A 17,856-nucleotide genomic window follows, 5' to 3' on the forward strand; every position below is an offset into this window, starting at 1 on the left:
CGGACGATCGTTTAATCCTCGCTCAGCAAACACTAATAACGGAGTTAGTTAATTGAAAACATGTGGAAGAACTGTTTTAACTCTGTTAAAAGGTACATTGTAAATATTTCTTGCAGATTCTGGTGCTTTGTTCTTGAAAAAAGTAAACTTGTACTTTGTACATAATCTTTTTCTTCAATAAGAATACTTATCCTTCTATAATCTGCTGTTGTTAAAATATGTTTTACCTCAGTTGGTTTACTTTTATGGCACACTTCAGATAGGGATTTTTATTCACAAAAGTTGTTGAACATAATCATGATGTATCATATGTTCCCTCCATCATGGAACGGATATTACATCCGTAACCGAGACGTTTGCTGGCTCCTCCTCCTCCACAGGTAGCTGCAGGTGAAAGTGAAACTATTACAGCTGGAGCCATTTTACAGTAAAGCCTCATTCAAGAAAATAAATAATAAACAAGATGAAAACGCAGTAAGTATAAATAGTCTAATGTTTATTCAGTAGATTCAATATTGTCTTGTTCTGAACATCACAATAAGTTTATTGGTTGAAGAACTGTCTTGGAAATATTGTGTTATTTTTGGAACCAGGAAGTGTGTTTATAAACTCAAAACATTAAAAGTGACGTTTTGAAATGTAGTTTCACTGTTTAAAGATCAAATATGCAGCTCAGTGTTGTGGACGGACTGATCTGAGAGAAGTGTGTATTTCTGAGATGACACATAACACATCAGTATATTGTTTACAGGTTTAACTCTTTATGTTCTGACTCATTGTGTTCATCATGAATCTCTCCAAAAGGTGAGATATTTAAAATATTTTAATGAACCTATGTTAATGTAAATGTTATAGACATATTCTTATGAATTATGTTAAAATATGTTTGTATCATTAACATAAATTAATAGTAAAGTCCTTTATTGAAAAATGCGCAACACTGAACCTGAAATAAACTCAGTTTAATGTTGTTTTAGTTTGACTCGTGGAGAATCTCCTAAACCCAGTTGTGTGTCCATGAAGAGTGATGAATCAATGGGTATTCCAGTTAACTTCAGTTCAGGAGACTGTGATGATACAGATGTGAGGTGAGAACAGTCTGATGGTTTAGACGAGTAAATCACTTCATCATCTTTATTCTCTGATCTGTGTCTGTGCTGTTGATGTTACTGCAGATATTCACTGAACACTTTACTGACAGATACACACATTAATCCATGTGTTCACTGTATGTAAACAGATATTTCATTTATTGTTCTATTACAGTAACACAACAAATGGATCATTCAAAGGGAAGCACATGGATTCTGTTTTCCAGGTGAGTGTCTGTGTGTGTTTGTGCGTGCACATGTATTTTTATGATTTATCATTGGATTCATTCATGAGATTTGACATTATACAATAAAACTCTGTCCTGACTTTTTTTTTGTATAAAACGTAGAACAGACTCACACCACATGCACATATATCACAGACTTTAGACTTAATAAAAAATGTGTACCACTTAACACTTTATTTTACAGTGAGTAAATATAATAACTGGTTAACAACTAGGTACTAAACCTGAACCTAAACTTATAACATGCAGTTACTGTATACTACACTTTATACCTTCTTTGGTAGGTGCACTGTCATAAACAGGCTCACATATTGTACAATAAAGTGCAACCAAAAATGTTTCAGCCTACACCAGAATGTTTCTATAAATTCTTATTTGAAATATAATTATTGCAAGTTAAGAAATTGATATTAACATTTATTTAGGAGATTTTTTTACAGTATTTCATTTTCAATAATGTGCATTTTCTATTTCACTTAAATTTACATTAATTTATTGTACATTCAGTTGATTTACATTCAAAATCATTTTCATTCACACAGTTTATTCAGAAATTCAGAAATATTTTTCAAATGATTCTTTAAAAGAATTTTAGCCCAAATTGTAATTATAAGCCCCCAAACAAATCTGTAAATTTAAGGGGCGTTTCATGATATTCTTTTACTGGCAGTCATACTGCATCTTTACACAGATTACTTTTATCATTACTGATGATTATAAAACATGTTTAGATGTATAGTTTCAAACTGATTCATTGTAGTAAACGGGTACCGATCATATTGTAATGAAGCACTCTTGAAATGAGGATCCATTTGCAGTTTTATTAACATTTAGTCAAACAGGCATAGTCAAACACCATCAAAACCAATAGCAGAGTCAATTTAGCAATAATCCAGGTCAGGCAGCAAAGGTTCATAAAAACAATAAACAGTCCAAAGATCAAACACGAAAGGCAACAACAGAATAAACGCTCAGAATTGTCAATCATGCCATAACAGGACTTTACACAGAGAGAAAGTCAGAACGTGTTGAATAGCTCTCCTGTTGGGTTTCATGTGCAGAAGTTATCAGAGACAGATATGGGAACTGTAGTCAGAGAGAGAATTAGAATTCAGGTGAGGGTTTCCTCTGGTGGCCAATGGGAGGATCTGAATGAGACTTTTATATAATATTGAATTTAAATCGATCACTCAGTATGTTATTGATGCTGACGTGTATTTGATAATTTGTGAATCACTTAAAGGCAAAATTTAAATCATAGATAACATGATTTTTTTGTGCACGTTTTTTATTATGTTTCTGTAGTTTTGATGTGTGGAAATAGTGCTGAAATGTGTTATAGGTTTCATGAAATGGGGTTTAAGATTTTTTTTAAAAAGTGTGTAAACTACAATGAGCATTTAGAAACTTTTTCTGCCCTTATGAGAAAAAACACTGTGTGTTTGAACAATAATTTCAGGAGCTTGAGCACAAACTCATCTCTATGATGAAGAAAGAGCTGAAAATCTTCAAGAGTCTACTGAGTCCAGATTACCCATCATGCTCTGAGAGAGAAGAGGAGGATGATGAAGATCAGATCAGAGTCAGAGAGATGTTTCTGAAGATCACACTGAACGTCCTGAAGAAGATGAAGCAGACAGACCTCGCTAACAAACTACAGACCAGTAAGAGCTCTCAGTCATGTGACTATTACATCACTTTACCTTCAGACGAACAGACACAGTGTCTGTATTTACTGATGATTATTAGTGAAAATACATTTACAGTTAATACATCAACAGAATAGAACCATGAAGCTGTTTGTGTTCATCTAATGTCATGATCATCAAACTCTTAAAACACTCTTGATTCAAATATAATAACAGATTAGACAAAATATTCATTCGGTTTAATAAGCATAGCAAGCTGTACTATATTAAATGTATATTTCATACAATTTTTTATTATTATGTTGATTTATAAATACATATTCTCTTTGTTTATCAGTATTTGCACCTGTATACATGAAGAAACACAAATCCAGACTAAAAGAGCAATTCCAGAGAATGAATGAAGGAATCTCAGCTCAAGGAAGCTCAACACTTGTGAATGAGATCTACACAGAGCTGTACATCACAGAGGGAGGGAGTGAAGACATCAATAATGAACATGAGGTGAGACAGATTGAGACAGCATCCAGAAGATCAGAGACACAAGAAACACAAATCAAATGTAATGACATCTTTAAAGTCTCACCTGAACAAAACAAACCCATCAGAAGTGTGCTGACTAAAGGAGTCGCTGGAATTGGAAAAACAGTCTCTGTGCAGAAGTTCATTCTGGACTGGACTGAAGAAAAAACAAATCAAGATCTTCACTTGATATTTCCACTTCCTTTCAGAGAACTGAATCTGATCAAACAGAAAAATATCAGTCTGATGGATCTTCTTCATCAGTTCTTCACAGATACAAAAGAACTGAGATCAACAGACTTTGATGATTATAAAGTTGTGTTTATCTTTGATGGTCTGGATGAGTGTCGTCTTCCTCTAGATTTCTCAAAGAATCCGAGTTTGTTTGATGTCAGAGAATCAGCGTCAGTGGATGTGCTGCTGACAAACCTCATCAAGGGGAATCTGCTTCCTTCTGCTCTGATCTGGATCACCTCTCGACCAGCAGCAGCCAATCAGATTCCTCCTGAGTGTGTTGATCTGATCACAGATGTACGAGGATTCAATGACCCTCAGAAGGACGAGTATTTCAGGAAGAGAATCAATGATGAGAGTCTGGCAGACAGAATCATCACACACATGAAATCATCCAGAAGTCTGTACATCATGTGTCACATCCCAGTCTTCTGCTGGATTTCAGCCACTGTTCTCCAGAGAATGTTGAGTGAAGCAGAGAGTCAAGCACAGATCCCCAAGACTCTCACTCAAATGTTCACACACTTCATGATGTTTCAGATCAAACTGAAGAGTCAGAAGTATGATGGGAAATGTGAGGTAGATCTTAAGCAGGCTAGAAAGAGTCTTGAGTCACTGGGAAAACTGGCTTTTCAACAGCTGGAGAAAGGGAACCTGATCTTCTATGAGGAGGATCTGAGAGAGTGTGACATTGATGTCAGAGAAGCGTCAGTGTACTCAGGAGTTTGTACTCAGATCTTCAGAGAGGAGTTTGGACTGAACCTGGGGAAGGTGTTCAGCTTTGTGCATCTGAGCGTTCAGGAGTTTTTCGCTGCTTTATTCAAGTTTTTATTTTCGATTCAAGATAAAGAAAACAAGACAAGTGTGATTAATTTACTAAAGAGTGAAGTGAACAAGGCCTTACAGAGTAAGAACGGACACCTGGATCTTTATCTGAGATTTCTTCTGGGTCTTTCACTGGAGTCCAGTCAGACAATCTTACGAGATCTGATGACACAGACAGGAAGAAGCTCTGACAGTAAACAGAAAATAGTCGAGTACATTAAGATGAAGATCAGAGAGAATCTCTCTCCAGAGAAATCCATCAATCTGTTTCACTGTCTGAATGAACTCAATGATCATTCTCTAGTGCAGGAAGTACAAACATATGTGAACAGAAGAGATGAGTCTAGTCTTACTGGAGTCCGTCTCTCTCCTGCTCAGTGGTCAGCTCTGGTGTTTGTGTTACTGAACTCAGAAGAGAAGCTGGATGAGTTTAATCTGAGGAAATATGTTCGATCAGATGAATGTCTTCTGGGGCTTCTGCCAGTGATCAAAGCATCCAGAACAGCTGAGTGAGTCATTTAACTGCATTTCACCTGAACATTTAACAGTCATATTACTGTAACAGTGATCAGTCAATGTTGTGTACATGATCAGAGACAAAATAAAAAATATGAAGGAAATTATGAAATTATTCACTGCATTTATAGAGTGAGAGCTGATCTCTTGTGCTCTTGCCTTTAATCATTTGTTTGTCTTATATTTATTGATAATTGTCTGTCTTGTTTCAGTTTTTGCAGTAATTCTCAATCAGGTGCAGATGTTTCTTCAGATCTTGTGCAGCAGATTCTCATTTTACAAACAAGTTCTCTTGATGTGTTTATATCATAGTGTGTTAACTCACTCTTGTGTTGTTATTTCTCTCTCAGTCTGAGTCTCTGTAATCTGACAGAGAAAAGTTGTTCATCACTAGCGTCAGTCCTCAGATCAAACTCCTCAAGTCTGACAGAACTGAACCTGAGTAACAATAAACTGAAGGATTCAGGAGTGAAGCTGCTCTCTGATGGACTGAAGAACACAAACTGTAAACTGCAGACACTAAAGTAAGAAAACTCCCAAATACATTGAAACGTGTGTATGTATTAAGTTCACTAGAGTTCCTTCTAAAAGTTCATGTGAATCACCTTCATATAATGTTGTTGATCATAGAGACTCAACATTGACTGTCAGTCAATGACTCTCTGATGATTCTGATTATTCTGATCATTTTACAATGAGAAATAACCGCAAGACACTCTAACCAAACACACATCTGATCGAATTACAGATTTAGCCATGAGACTACAATATTTGTTTACTACCGCCTATTGAAATACATGTTAAAAAATTAACACTCCTATATATTATTTTAAAATGTCATTGAGTTCTCAAAAAAAAATCTTCTCTATTCAGTCTGTCTGGATGCAGTATTGGATCTGAAGGTTGTGTTGCTCTGACTTCATCTCTGAGATCAAACCCCTCACATCTGACACAACTGAATCTGAGCAGAAATAATCCAGAAGATTCAGGAGTGAAGCTGCTCTCTGATCTACTGAAGGATCCACACTGTCAACTACAGACACTACTGTGAGTTACTGATTCAATTATTATTTTGTTTATTAAATTCACTATTAATAATCACAAGTGAATCAAATATTGTTGCCGCGTAGGTTTTGCTGTTTCACTCTTGATCTTGTTTACATTTTATATATGTTGTCTGTTCCATGTTTATTCTCATGTCTAAGTCACTTTGGATACAATCATTTCCCCAATAAGTGTAATTGTATTATGCAGAAAGCTGCTCTCCATTTACATGAAGTTAAAAATGTAACCGAGTGCCGTTCTCAACAACACGAGACATATACTTATTATAAACACCGACTACATCACCCGAGAAAGTTTCACCCAGGAATTAGAAAGAACCATTTTTATCTTTTAAAGCACACAGGTATGTTCTCTTAATAATTTAAGCTAGGCAGGAGGACGCGGGTATCATAGAAATAGAAAAGCAAACAAAATACACCAACCGACAGGGCTGAGGTGACCCACGAGGGTGATCACTACTAGGTTTCTAAAAAGCACACTTCCACTCACAGTGAACTCAAATCACACACTCCAACACTTCAAGAATGTCACACAGCAAACGGTGTGCCCTCAGCTACTGAAGGAAGATCAGAAACAAAATAAATATCTCTTGGTAAACAATAAATAAGTATCAGTTAAACGAGGTCACTTAAATCAATAAAGAGTGCAAAAGGCAATAAACTGGCAATGAAAAAAACAAAAAAGAGAAAGCGAGAGAGCTAGCTCAAGTGGATCGCGAGGAGAACAGGACTCGAGGTGAACGACTGTGTATTATCCACGCCGTCTCCAACAGATTTTAATACTCCTAAAACCTTCACCTTCAACAAAACTAATAGGCAGCAAGTCTTCTGCTGTCATTTCTGCTATTAGCTGCGTCATTTTCTTGCCTTTGTCGCATTTCTGTTTGATGGTAAAATCTCTTATGCTCGTCTGACTGCTGGTGGCATCGGCATCATCTACTTTTTTGTGTTTATGTGCAAGATGGTAACGCATCGAACTCGTTGTGGAGTGGACTGTTTTTTCATCAAGTTTTTCAAAGTGTTGCCAGACATCGCTGCGCGCTTTAGACGCCATTTTTGCTCTGTGCTCCGGTCTTGTCTCTAGACCACAACTTCTCGCAGCCATAACCAATCAAATATCAGACTACCGCCCAAATACCAGCATAACCAATAAGAAAAAATGATAGTAAAATTTTTTTAGAGCCAATCGATCATCATTTTCATGCTCGATCCTGCTGATGCGTTCGAGTAATCGATTAATCGAGTACTCGTGCACATCCCTACTTCATAGCCTGTATAAATGCTTAAGTCTTAAGTCATTCTGTCAGATACAAGTATTTCCATTTCAGTGTAGACCGTTTCAATTAAATTGAATTAGATTGTATTATACATTTCAGACTGGATTTCTTTTGTGTAAGCAACACTTTTATTTTTTTTTATATTAATGTTGCACAGATATGCATATAATTCATACATAGCAATGTGAATAAGATACATAATGTATGTATATAAGTTCATCTTTTCTGTGCAAAAAAAAACATGTATCTAAAAAATTATTATTTTAGTACTGCGACTTGACTTGAAACTTAACAGGACTCGACTTGACTTTCTTAGGGTGAACCATTGACTTGACTTGACCTGCTTGTTTTGTCTAAACTGTGACTTGAGATTTGACTCGAGACTTGATGGTTAAAACTTGAGACTTGCTTGGACTTGACCATATGTGACTTGTTCCCATCTCTACCTTTAAGTAAACGACATGTGATAATGTTCTTGTAGCATACACCAGAAATAGCGACTGAGCTACACCATTAATCGTCCGCACTAAAGAGGGGGGAAGAGCAGGGTGATACCAAACGCGGTCATGAGGAAGAGGATGAGAGAAAGGACCCTGTAGCAAATAGGAACAAAACAGGGTTACTACTAATTACATACCCGCTAGAATTTCCCACAGATGATCATATGCTAGACTTACCACACAAGGGTATACGTGTACTTCTTATGAGGTCACAAGTCCAGATAAACAACATCCAAACACCTCGCTGCTATGCTAGAGTATAAGAAACTGTACGTTACTCAACACGCTGCCAACCGTTAAGATAAACCAGCGCTAGGCTTTTGTTTGCGACAAACAGCACACTTACCTGAAGGGAAGGCCGTCATTAGGTCTATTTAGTAAAGAAACCGATGGAGAACTCTGAGATACACAGACAGGCTGGGGTGTAATACACAAATCATTAGTGCCATGACAAGTTGTACTTAAACACAGTTTAGCAAACTGAATACATGCTAACTGTCATGATTCTCAATGTGAGACATGGCGTGAGAACCCAATTGCAGGCAGACACGGACGGTAGATGTGACAGGGATGTTTATTAACAAATAAACACAACAAAACAAGACAGGCAAAACAAAAACCCACGAGGGGGAAAACAGGACAGGAATATATATAACTTAAACAAGAACACTGACTGACTAAACTATAAGACAAACACTGGTAACAAACACTAGACTAAACTCACTTAGACACGGGAAACAGGAACAAGGTAAGACGACTGGAAACAGGAACATGAACAGGTACTGCATACAATGCACGAGCAACGAGACAAAGAAACATGAGGACTCTTTATAGGGGTAACAAACAGAGGATGGTAACGAGCAACAGGTGCTGGGGATTAGCACTAAGGAGAGGCTGACGAGGGACGAGATGTAGGGAACAATGACAAGACATGAGAAAGAACTAGGTCTTTCCCACATAAAACCATCAGGCAATGCCATGGCTCAACTTGAGACAGGAATAAAACATGACATGGTAGTGGAACCATGACAGCTAACAGCACATACCTGTAACCAGAGTCAAACAAACATCATATGGGAGAGTCCGGACGTGAAGCACATCAGGCTACAGCAAACCAGCTCTTAAAAAGCGGGCACTGAATGCTAATTGTTGTTAACGAGTGTCAGTTATCAATTACAAAGTTCACCCTGTTACTATCACATACTCTTCTTGTGTTTCTGGACACACACACATCATGTTTTGCTCAAGTTCACTGTCACTCATAGAAGTTGTCAAACTTTCATTGAAAATTTATGTTTGTGTCTTTCTCTTGGAACATTGTTATATGTAGGCTATTACATTTGTGATACTCTGAGATTTAACGTCTCACATGAACCTTACTGCTCCATACAATATCCTGAAAAATAGAAATGAGATTAGAAGTGATTATTAAAGATTGATCTGTTAATGCTTTGTCTGTTATATGTGTCTCAAGTGCAGCATTATTTAAATCTGAACGATCAATCATGCGGTCAGAAAAAAGTCATAAGTGTATTACTAACATTTTAACTCACTGTTGTGTTGTTATTTCTCTCTCAGTCTGAGTGTCTGTAATCTGACAGAGAAAAGTTGTTCATCACTGGCGTCAGTTCTCAGATCAAACTCCTCAAGTCTGACAGAACTGAACCTGAGTCTCAATAATCTGAAGGATTCAGGAGTGAAGCTGCTCTCTGATGGATTGAAGAATACAAACTGTAATCTGAAGACATTAAAGTAAGAAAATCATTAAACCAATAATGTTAAACATTTATGTTTGTATTTTGTAAATCAGTCAGTCAATGACTCTGTTGATTTAGATTCATGCAGCATTATCATGATACTGAGATCATTTTAAACATTTTAATATTTTAAACTTTAGATGTTATTATCATAAAATGACAGTGATTTAGAGCCAATTAATATATTATATCTTGTAAAAATGGACATAAATTGATGAATACATGTAAATATTATATTAAACAATTTTACTCCTTGTTATTGTCTAAATGTTATTGACATTATTTATTTTATTTTTCTTCTCTCTTCAGTCTGTCTAGCTGCAGTATTAGATCTGAAGGTTGTGTTGCTCTGACTTCAGCTCTGAGATCAAACCCCTCACATCTGACACAACTGGATCTGAGATATAATAATCCAGAAGATTCAGGAGTGAAGCTGCTCTCTGATCTACTGAAGGATCCACACTGTCAACTACAGACACTAATGTGAGTTACTGATTAAACCATTTTTTTAAACAATTCCCACAATTTAAAATGTTGAGAAATCTTTAATAATAAACTCAAAAGTGTTAGACAAACTTTTAAGTTTACTGAACTTTTGGACAAAATTGTTGCATTCCTAAACACACACACACACACACACTGTTTTAAATGAATCCAACTTTTACATTAATTTAAAAAGCTACATGTCTGAGTTTACACAAATAAGTCCACCCAACCTTACTTTCTTCTGCAAAAGACCAAAACCGTTGGTAGTCATATACTTCTATTGTATGGATACAAAAGCAATGACAAGACAATGGGAACCAACGTTCTGTGGTTACCAACATTCTTCAAAATATCTTCTTTTGTGTCCTGCAGAATATGTCATGCAGGTTTGGAATGACACAAGGTGTAAATCATGAAAGAATTAAAAATTTTGAGTGACCAGTTATTATAAACTTGTAAACATTTCTTTGTTGTGCTTAACACAAATAAACACTTTTGAGAGTTTGTAAGTAATCTGTTTTGGGTCACGATTGGCTCCCATAGTAGCCTTTTTTCATTTTTGGGTGAAATATTCCTTTAAATATCCTTAAAAAAATCCATTATTTGGAAAATTTTAAGCACTCATTTTATTCAGTATAAAAAATATTTAAAAATTTAAAAATCTTTGTTTAAATCACTTTATTACCTTTGTTTGGAGATTTTTTTTTACGTAGAGTTTTTACAGTGGAAACACTTTTGTTTTCAAGTGATTGTCATAGAAATGTTTTGTACTCACACTTGTGTTAATGTTGGTGTGGTAGCTTTTCTTGTATTGTGTTCTCTCTTGGATTAATTTAATATGATTTGTAAGTATAAAGTCATTCTGACATGATGTTGATAATGACTGAGATGAGTGTATATTAATATCATATCTGATGTTTCTCCTCAATGTTTTACAGTATTGAGCCTCAAAGGAAACAATGACATGCAGAGTGAAAGGATTCACTTCACTCAGTAAAGATCATCTGTGCCTTTTTCTCTTTGAAGACTGTGACGTCAACGGTGACAGCTGTGAGGCGCTTAAAGTGTAGAGTTATGTTTAATGTAAATATAATATTACTTTTGAAATGTGTAAAACATTCTGATCTAATATATGCTGTATCATCCTGTAGTCTCTGAGCTTATAAAGTCTGGTGTGTGTCTGGTCACAAAACATTATGACATGGTCAATGGCCACCTAGATATTTGGCTCTAAAATTAAAACATAAAATACATATAATAAAATAATAGTTTTATCAGCAACAGACAAATTGATAATCAAATGATCGTTGACATAAAACAATATAATGACTTTTTCCATACACTCTAAAAAGTTTTACTGCAATTTACTAAACATTAATTAACTAAGCAAATTAAAAACATTAAGCAAATCTGAGTAACTCCATTTATGTATATGACAAATAAAATTGATTAGATCTACTTATTTTATTTTTATTATCTGAATAACTTAATTATTTTATATGACAAATAAAATCGAGTAGAGTTATTCAGATTTACTTATTTGTCTTGCATTAATTCTGTTTAAGCAGTTAATTTTATTGATTTTGCAAATCAAAATATTTTTTAGTGTAAATTGTTCCACCAAAATAAATGAGTAGATATAATTAAACATATAGCAATTTTTGGTAAAAAAAACACTATTTACTAAATGTGCATTTAATGTAATATTGGACTATGAATTATCAAAATGTTTAAATTGTATTTACCCTTTACTCCAAGAGTACTTTACAATGAATGATAAAACCAAGTTGTAAATAATGTGTGCACAGGTGCTTTCTTTATATTACAAAATGTATTTGTGAATTAAACATTTGACAAGGGCCCGTGTAACGCTTTGCAGTTCTTTTTTTCAATTTGCACCATCAAAATTAATATACGGAAAATTGGTTTCAAACTTTCATTTTCAATTTTCATGAGTACTTCACAAATGGATAATTGTCCCTCAGTTTCATTTTCCATTATACGTCTTTCAGAATTTCAGTTTATGGAACAAACAAAAAAATTACTTGTTTTTCAAATTTTTCATTTTTGTGCGTGCGCTTGCAGCCGGATTGTACCATTGTCGCCGGGGGTAGGGGTGTACAGTGCGTCCTACTATTTATATCCGATCACCATTAACTTTGCGATTTAAGTGCATTGCCTGGACAATGAGTGAGTGGAGTGGGTGAAAGAGCTTAATGCGCGCGCTAGCACATCTTACCCCGCAGTACACTCAAATGCGAAGAGAGGGCACTGCTCGCCAAATGATGTTTAATTAACAAAGTTCGGGAGGAGCCGGAGCATATAACCAGCCAGCTGGTGTGTAATCAGCAATCACAACGTATACACAATCAGCCTAGCGAGCTAGCTAATAAATAGGGAAACCATCTTACCTGCTCGTTCTCCTAAGATTAAGCGCCAACTCCTACGTTAGACGCTATGTCCGAGACCCCCGTCATTAACGACGCATCCACAGACCGCAATCCTTCAGCGCCAACGAGCGCGTCCCATTGTTCCAGCTCAGGGTCGGATTCGGTAGCTGATTCCCCGGCTTCATCACGTGGCCGCCAGCTTCGACGTTCCGCACCTCGCAAGGCCAAAATCAGAGGGGACACTCCATCACTTGTGCCAGAGAGACGTCCGCCGCCTTCACCGACTTCTTCTTACACCTCCACGCACAACACGATCCCCGCCATCCATAAATGGACTGTCCAGGGCCTACGATTGGCTCTATCCAACGCGGACATCGAGTTCCATAGGCGGATGACCAAGGCGGAGCTTTACTGCCTCTACGCTTCTTCCCTGGCCGACACCGCCCCACCAAAGTCAGCTCCGCAAAGGAGCACTGACAAGCCGGGCACGGCTCGTGGTTCCCCCTATTCCCGGCCCGGGCAATCCACCAATGCGGCCCGTCGTGGCCGTCCGCCGGCAACCCGGCACAGCAGGCCCTCCGCGAGCGCAGGTACCGCCACGGATCTCCCGGACGCCTCAAACCGTCCGGTCGAAGTTTTCCAGCAACTAGTCCCTCTCGCAGTAGGCCAGCTCCAACCTCCAGCCAACACCACGCCAGCAGTAAACACTGCGGGCCGCCCAAGAAACGTCGGCTCACCAGCACTCGGAGCTCCAGTGCTATCCCACCCATTCCCTGCCCCTGGCTCTTGGCCCACGGCACCCCCATCGACCACTAGCGCGAGGCTGCCTCAGCTAGCGATGCAGGTGCCGGTCATCAGCCATTTCACCGCCCCCTTAGAAGCCGCCGCTAGCGCGAGCATGGCTCCGCTAGCCGCTCAGGCGGCTGCAATCCCCTCCCTTTTATCTCTCCCGCAGAGCAGATCAGGCTTCACATTGGCCACAGCGACAGCAATGCCAGTGCCAATCAACGCACCAGCGTTGGAACCGCCCCCCGTCCCAGGCAACATCAGGTCACAGATCTTGGCAGGTGCGGACACAGATCTTTATTTACTCCTCTCACCTTTATCACCTCCGTCAAACGAGCGACAGATCACTTACGGCGATCTGTCGCTCACGCTTAAAAATCAGTCACCCAACCACACCCGCACGCTTTCTTTCCCCGAATTCATCGTTGCTTTTTCCCGCTACACTGACGTGATCTGCACTGCGTTCCCTCATAGGAGACGCGAGCTGGGCGATTATCTCGCTATCGTGGCAGAGCTCGCTCTCTCCTATGGGGGCGCGCATTTTTACACGTATCACAGACTTTTCTCCGCCAAATGTGCAATTCGTATAGCTCAGTGGAACCAGTGCCCCTACTGGGGAGCATTGGACACTGAGCTGCATAACAGGGTTTTTCTGGGCGTCCGCAATATTACATGCGCGGTGTGTCGCTCAGTTGCGCATACCACATTAGATTGTCCCCTAGTCACTCCCTCTCTTCCCCCACGCTCAGCTTCGCCTCCCCAGTCTACCTGCTCTGTTCCGCGCCTGCCAACCCGCCCAGTTCACCAAACCCAAGGGCAACCTGGCAATTTGGAGGCTTGTAGGAATTTCAACGCCGGAAGATGCGTCAGGCAGCGTTGTCGCTTCCTGCATGTGTGCTCATTTTGTAGCGGAGCACACGCACGAATCGTGTGCCCATTGTCTCAAACGCAGAATAAAAAACTAAAAAATTACCTTTCGACTCCCGTGAACATTTCTTGTTTGTCTTCAGAATTGTCCTTGCACCCCGACTTTCAATTCACTGACTATCTTCTGACCGGTCTCTCGAACGGTTTCAACCCCGGCGTCGTCAGTCTTCCGTCACACAGCTTAATATGCCCCAACCTCCAGTCTGCGCTCGCCGAACCAGAGTCAGTCGATTTCCTCATTAAAAAGGAGATCGACGCTAATTTCATTATTGGCCCCTTCGACGCTCCCCCTTTTCCTGCATTTCGGATCAGCCCCATTGGCATAGCGACTCGTAAATTCTCTGGAAAAAAGCGCCTCATTTTCGATCTCTCGTCACCACACGGCTCTACCTTCCCTAGCATTAATAGCCTCATTCCGATCGAGGAATTTTCCCTGCACTATCATAACATCGATCAAGCCATCACTTTAATAAAACATGCCGGTCGTGGCGCTTGGCTAGCAAAAGTCGACATCACATCAGCATTTAAAGTCATGCCAATCCACCCAGACTTCTGGCACCTTTTCGGCATTCGATGGCGCAATAAATTTTACTTTTCTGTCCGTCTCACCTTTGGCTGCAGAAGCAGCCCAAAAATTTTCGACATGTTGTCGGAGGCAATTTGCTGGATTCTCTCTAACAATTATGCAATTCCCTACCTTATCCACCTACTGGATGACTTTTTAATCATCTCGTCTCCCGACTCGTTTCCGGCTGCACATCTAGCAAAAGTCCAACAGGTTTTCAAAAATCTCGGCGTTCCCCTCGCCCCAGACAAAACTTCAGGTCCCAGCACGTCCATCGAATTTCTCGGAATTAAATTAGACTCGCTTAAATTCCAGGCTTCTCTGCCGAAAGAGAAAATCGATAGAACGATCTTGATCGCGTCCTCCCTATTATCAAATCCCCGCTGCTCAAAACGCGAGCTTCTGTCTGTTCTCGGCCATCTAAATTTCGCGATGAGAATAATCCCGCAAGGTCGCCCGTTCGTTTCACACCTCCTCTCTCTCGCGTCATCCGCACACGCTTTAGAGGACTCGTTATCCATATCCAGCTCCTGCCTCGACGAGCTGAGCCTATGGATAAAATTCCTCAGACAATGGAACGGCTTGTCATTTTTCTACAGTGACATGGCCTCTTCCCCCGTCGATATTCGCCTATTCACAGACGCCGCCCCTTCCGTCGGTTTCGGAGGCTTTTACCAAGGCCGTTGGTTCGCGTCCACCTGGCCCCCCCAGGTTTTAGAGATCCCTTATGCTTTAGCATCCTCAGCTCTCTTTGAGCTATATCCACTGGTCGTCGCAGCATCCCTATGGGGAAAAGAGTGGTCAGCTTCCAGCATAATCGTGCACTGTGACAACGAGGCAACTGTTCATTGTATTAACAAAGGCCGCTCCCACTCCCCCGCCATAATGCCGTTCCTCAGACGCCTCATCTGGATCTCAGCCCGTGACCAATTCATTCTAACTGCCAAACACATTCCCGGATCAAAAAATCAGATTGCTGACGCCCTTTCTCGTTTTGCCTTCCAGAAGTTCAGGCTGCTGGCACCCGAAGCAGATCCTTTGCCAACACCGGTACCTCCCTATTCGGAGCTGATATTCCAGTTAACCACCCCCTAAAAACCCTCATCGATGCCTCTCTAAACTCCATCATCCAAGCCGTCTCCCTCAGGACCCTCCAATCTTATCTAACTGCATGGAAAAGCTTCAAGTCTTTTCACCTGGCATTCAACATTCCCTTTCCCGATTTTTCTGTCATCACCATCACCTCCTTCATCTCCTTCCTAAACTCTTCAAAAAACCTCCAGGCCAGCTCAATTAAAGGCTACATGAGTGGAGTCCAGTTCTTCCACAAACTCATATTCAATTCTCCTTCCGCAGCCATAGCCAGCTCCCAAACATCTATGCTTATCAAGGGCATTCAACGTACCCAGCCTGCTCGCCAGGATGCAAGGCAACCCATAACCCTGGATATATTGACCAGATGCATTTCCACCCTTCGTAAAGGATACCACTCCAAACACGTCGATCGCACACTCGACACCATGTTTATACTAGCATTCTTTGGATTTCTAAGATGTTCAGAAATTTCCACAACATCCATTTTCAACCCCCTAACCCATCCAACGGTATCCGACCTGTCAGTAGTCGATTCAGAGACTATGTCATTTTCCATTAAACAGAGCAAGACGGACCAAACCAGGAGAGGACATTTCATTTACATATTCAATCTCCACTCACCAATTCAACCTTATCAGACCCTCCTAGCCTACCTCCACTTCAGGAAATCCCAGACCACAACCACATCGGATCCTCTATTCGTCGACGAGTCTAACCGCCCAGCTACACGCTTTTGGTTCCAAAAGCACCTCAAAGCTGTCCTGCTCCTATCCGGTATCCCTGCAGACCACTTTTCCGGCCACTCCTTCCGCATAGGCGCAGCAACCACAGCAGCCCAAAAAGGCCTCTCGCACTCTCAAATCCAAGCACTAGGGCGCTGGACATCGGAAGCTTTTAAGAGCTACATCAGGTCCGATCGCTCTATCATCAGGGAAGCTCATCGAACCCTCATTTCCAAGATCATCTAGAGAATTCATACTTCACACGCATGAGTTCGAACATCCTCCATGCCAGCCGAAATCTCACTTACAGGAGATCTCACCGCCGATTCAGCCGGCTCAGGGGCCAGTGCTCAAGTCTCAGGCTCTGCAGCAGCAGTTTTAACAGCAGGAGTCAACATCGCAGCAGCGACTACCCTGGCAGAGACCAACACTACGTTTCAAGCAAAGAAGCCAGCGTTGCCACAGCAACAGCCTCAGCCAAGGCCAGCTTTCCCATTTCAAGCATGGAGCCAAGTGCGGCAACTAAGAATCATCCACAGAAGCCTATGCTTCCGTCACAAGGGCTGAAGCCAGCGTCGCAGCAGTGACCACCTCCACAGAGGTCAGTAGTTCCATCACAGTGCCAAAGCCAGCGTCGCAGCAGCGATCGCCTCCGCAGAGGCCTGTGCTTCCATCTAAGGCACAGAAGCCAGCATCACCGCAGTGACCGCCTCCGCAGAGGCCAGAGCTTCCATCTAATGCGCAGAAGCCAGCGTCGCCGCTGCGATCGCCTCCGCAGAGGCCAGTGCTTCCATCTAATGCGCAGAAGCCAGCGTCGCCGCAGCGATCGCCTCCGCAGAGGCCAGAGCTTCCATCCAATGCGCAGAAGCCAGCGTCGCCGCTGCGATCGCCTCCGCAGAGGCCAGTGCTTCCATCTAATGCGCAGAAGCCAGCGTCGCCGCAGCGATCGCCTCCGCAGAGGCCAGAGCTTCCATCCAATGCCCAGAAGCCAGCGTCGCCGCTGCGATCGCCTCCGCAGAGGCCAGTGCTTCCATCTAATGCGCAGAAGCCAGCGTCGCCGCAGCGATCGCCTCCGCAGAGGCCAGAGCTTCCATCCAATGTGCAGAAGCCAGCGTCGCCGCTGCGATCGCCTCCGCAGAGGCCAGTGCTTCCATCTTATGTGCAGAAGCCAGCGTCGCCGCAGCGATCGCCTCCGCAGAGGC

At 41.0% G+C, this 17,856-nt stretch overlaps 2 protein-coding genes across 3 annotated transcripts; both read left to right on the plus strand.

The window, feature by feature from the left end:
• The first annotated feature begins 398 nt into the window (after window positions 1-398).
• Window positions 399-15,949, plus strand: LOC130417984 (NACHT, LRR and PYD domains-containing protein 3-like). Of its 2 annotated transcripts, XR_008906248.1 has the most exons (12): window positions 399-474; window positions 752-804; window positions 978-1,088; window positions 1,267-1,318; window positions 2,799-3,003; window positions 3,326-5,078; window positions 5,436-5,609; window positions 5,959-6,132; window positions 9,505-9,678; window positions 9,993-10,166; window positions 11,108-11,252; window positions 15,843-15,949. XR_008906248.1 is itself a non-coding variant. In XM_056743882.1 (11 exons), the coding sequence occupies exons 2-11, from the start codon at window positions 788-790 to the stop codon at window positions 11,130-11,132; spliced, it is 2,859 nt and encodes a 952-aa protein (XP_056599860.1). In that variant the 5' UTR covers window positions 399-474; window positions 752-787; the 3' UTR covers window positions 11,133-12,021. The 2 variants fall into 2 exon arrangements, 1 of the variants encoding a protein (XP_056599860.1); XM_056743882.1 differs by lacking the exon at window positions 15,843-15,949 and having other exon boundaries at window positions 11,108-12,021.
• Window positions 12,619-15,947, plus strand: LOC130417977 (uncharacterized). The gene has a single exon (XM_056743869.1). It carries the CDS (start codon window positions 12,627-12,629, stop codon window positions 15,930-15,932), a length of 3,306 nt encoding a protein of 1,101 aa, XP_056599847.1. The 5' UTR covers window positions 12,619-12,626; the 3' UTR covers window positions 15,933-15,947.
• Window positions 15,950-17,856: the final 1,907 nt, after the last annotated feature.

Source organism: Triplophysa dalaica, chromosome 3 (assembly GCF_015846415.1).
Source record: "Triplophysa dalaica isolate WHDGS20190420 chromosome 3, ASM1584641v1, whole genome shotgun sequence".
NCBI lineage: Eukaryota > Metazoa > Chordata > Actinopteri > Cypriniformes > Nemacheilidae > Triplophysa > Triplophysa dalaica.

Excerpts from the sequence above, each read along its gene's own strand:
- LOC130417984 (XM_056743882.1), top strand. Across the intron at positions 1,319-2,798 it reads ACATGGATTCTGTTTTCCAG|GAGCTTGAGCACAAACTCAT; the intron begins GTGAGTGTCTGT and ends CAATAATTTCAG. Across the intron at positions 9,679-9,992 it reads TGTAATCTGAAGACATTAAA|TCTGTCTAGCTGCAGTATTA; the intron begins GTAAGAAAATCA and ends TTCTCTCTTCAG.
- LOC130417977 (XM_056743869.1), top strand. The coding sequence starts at position 12,627 with ATGTCCGAGACCCCCGTCATTAACGACGCATCCACAGACCGCAATCCT.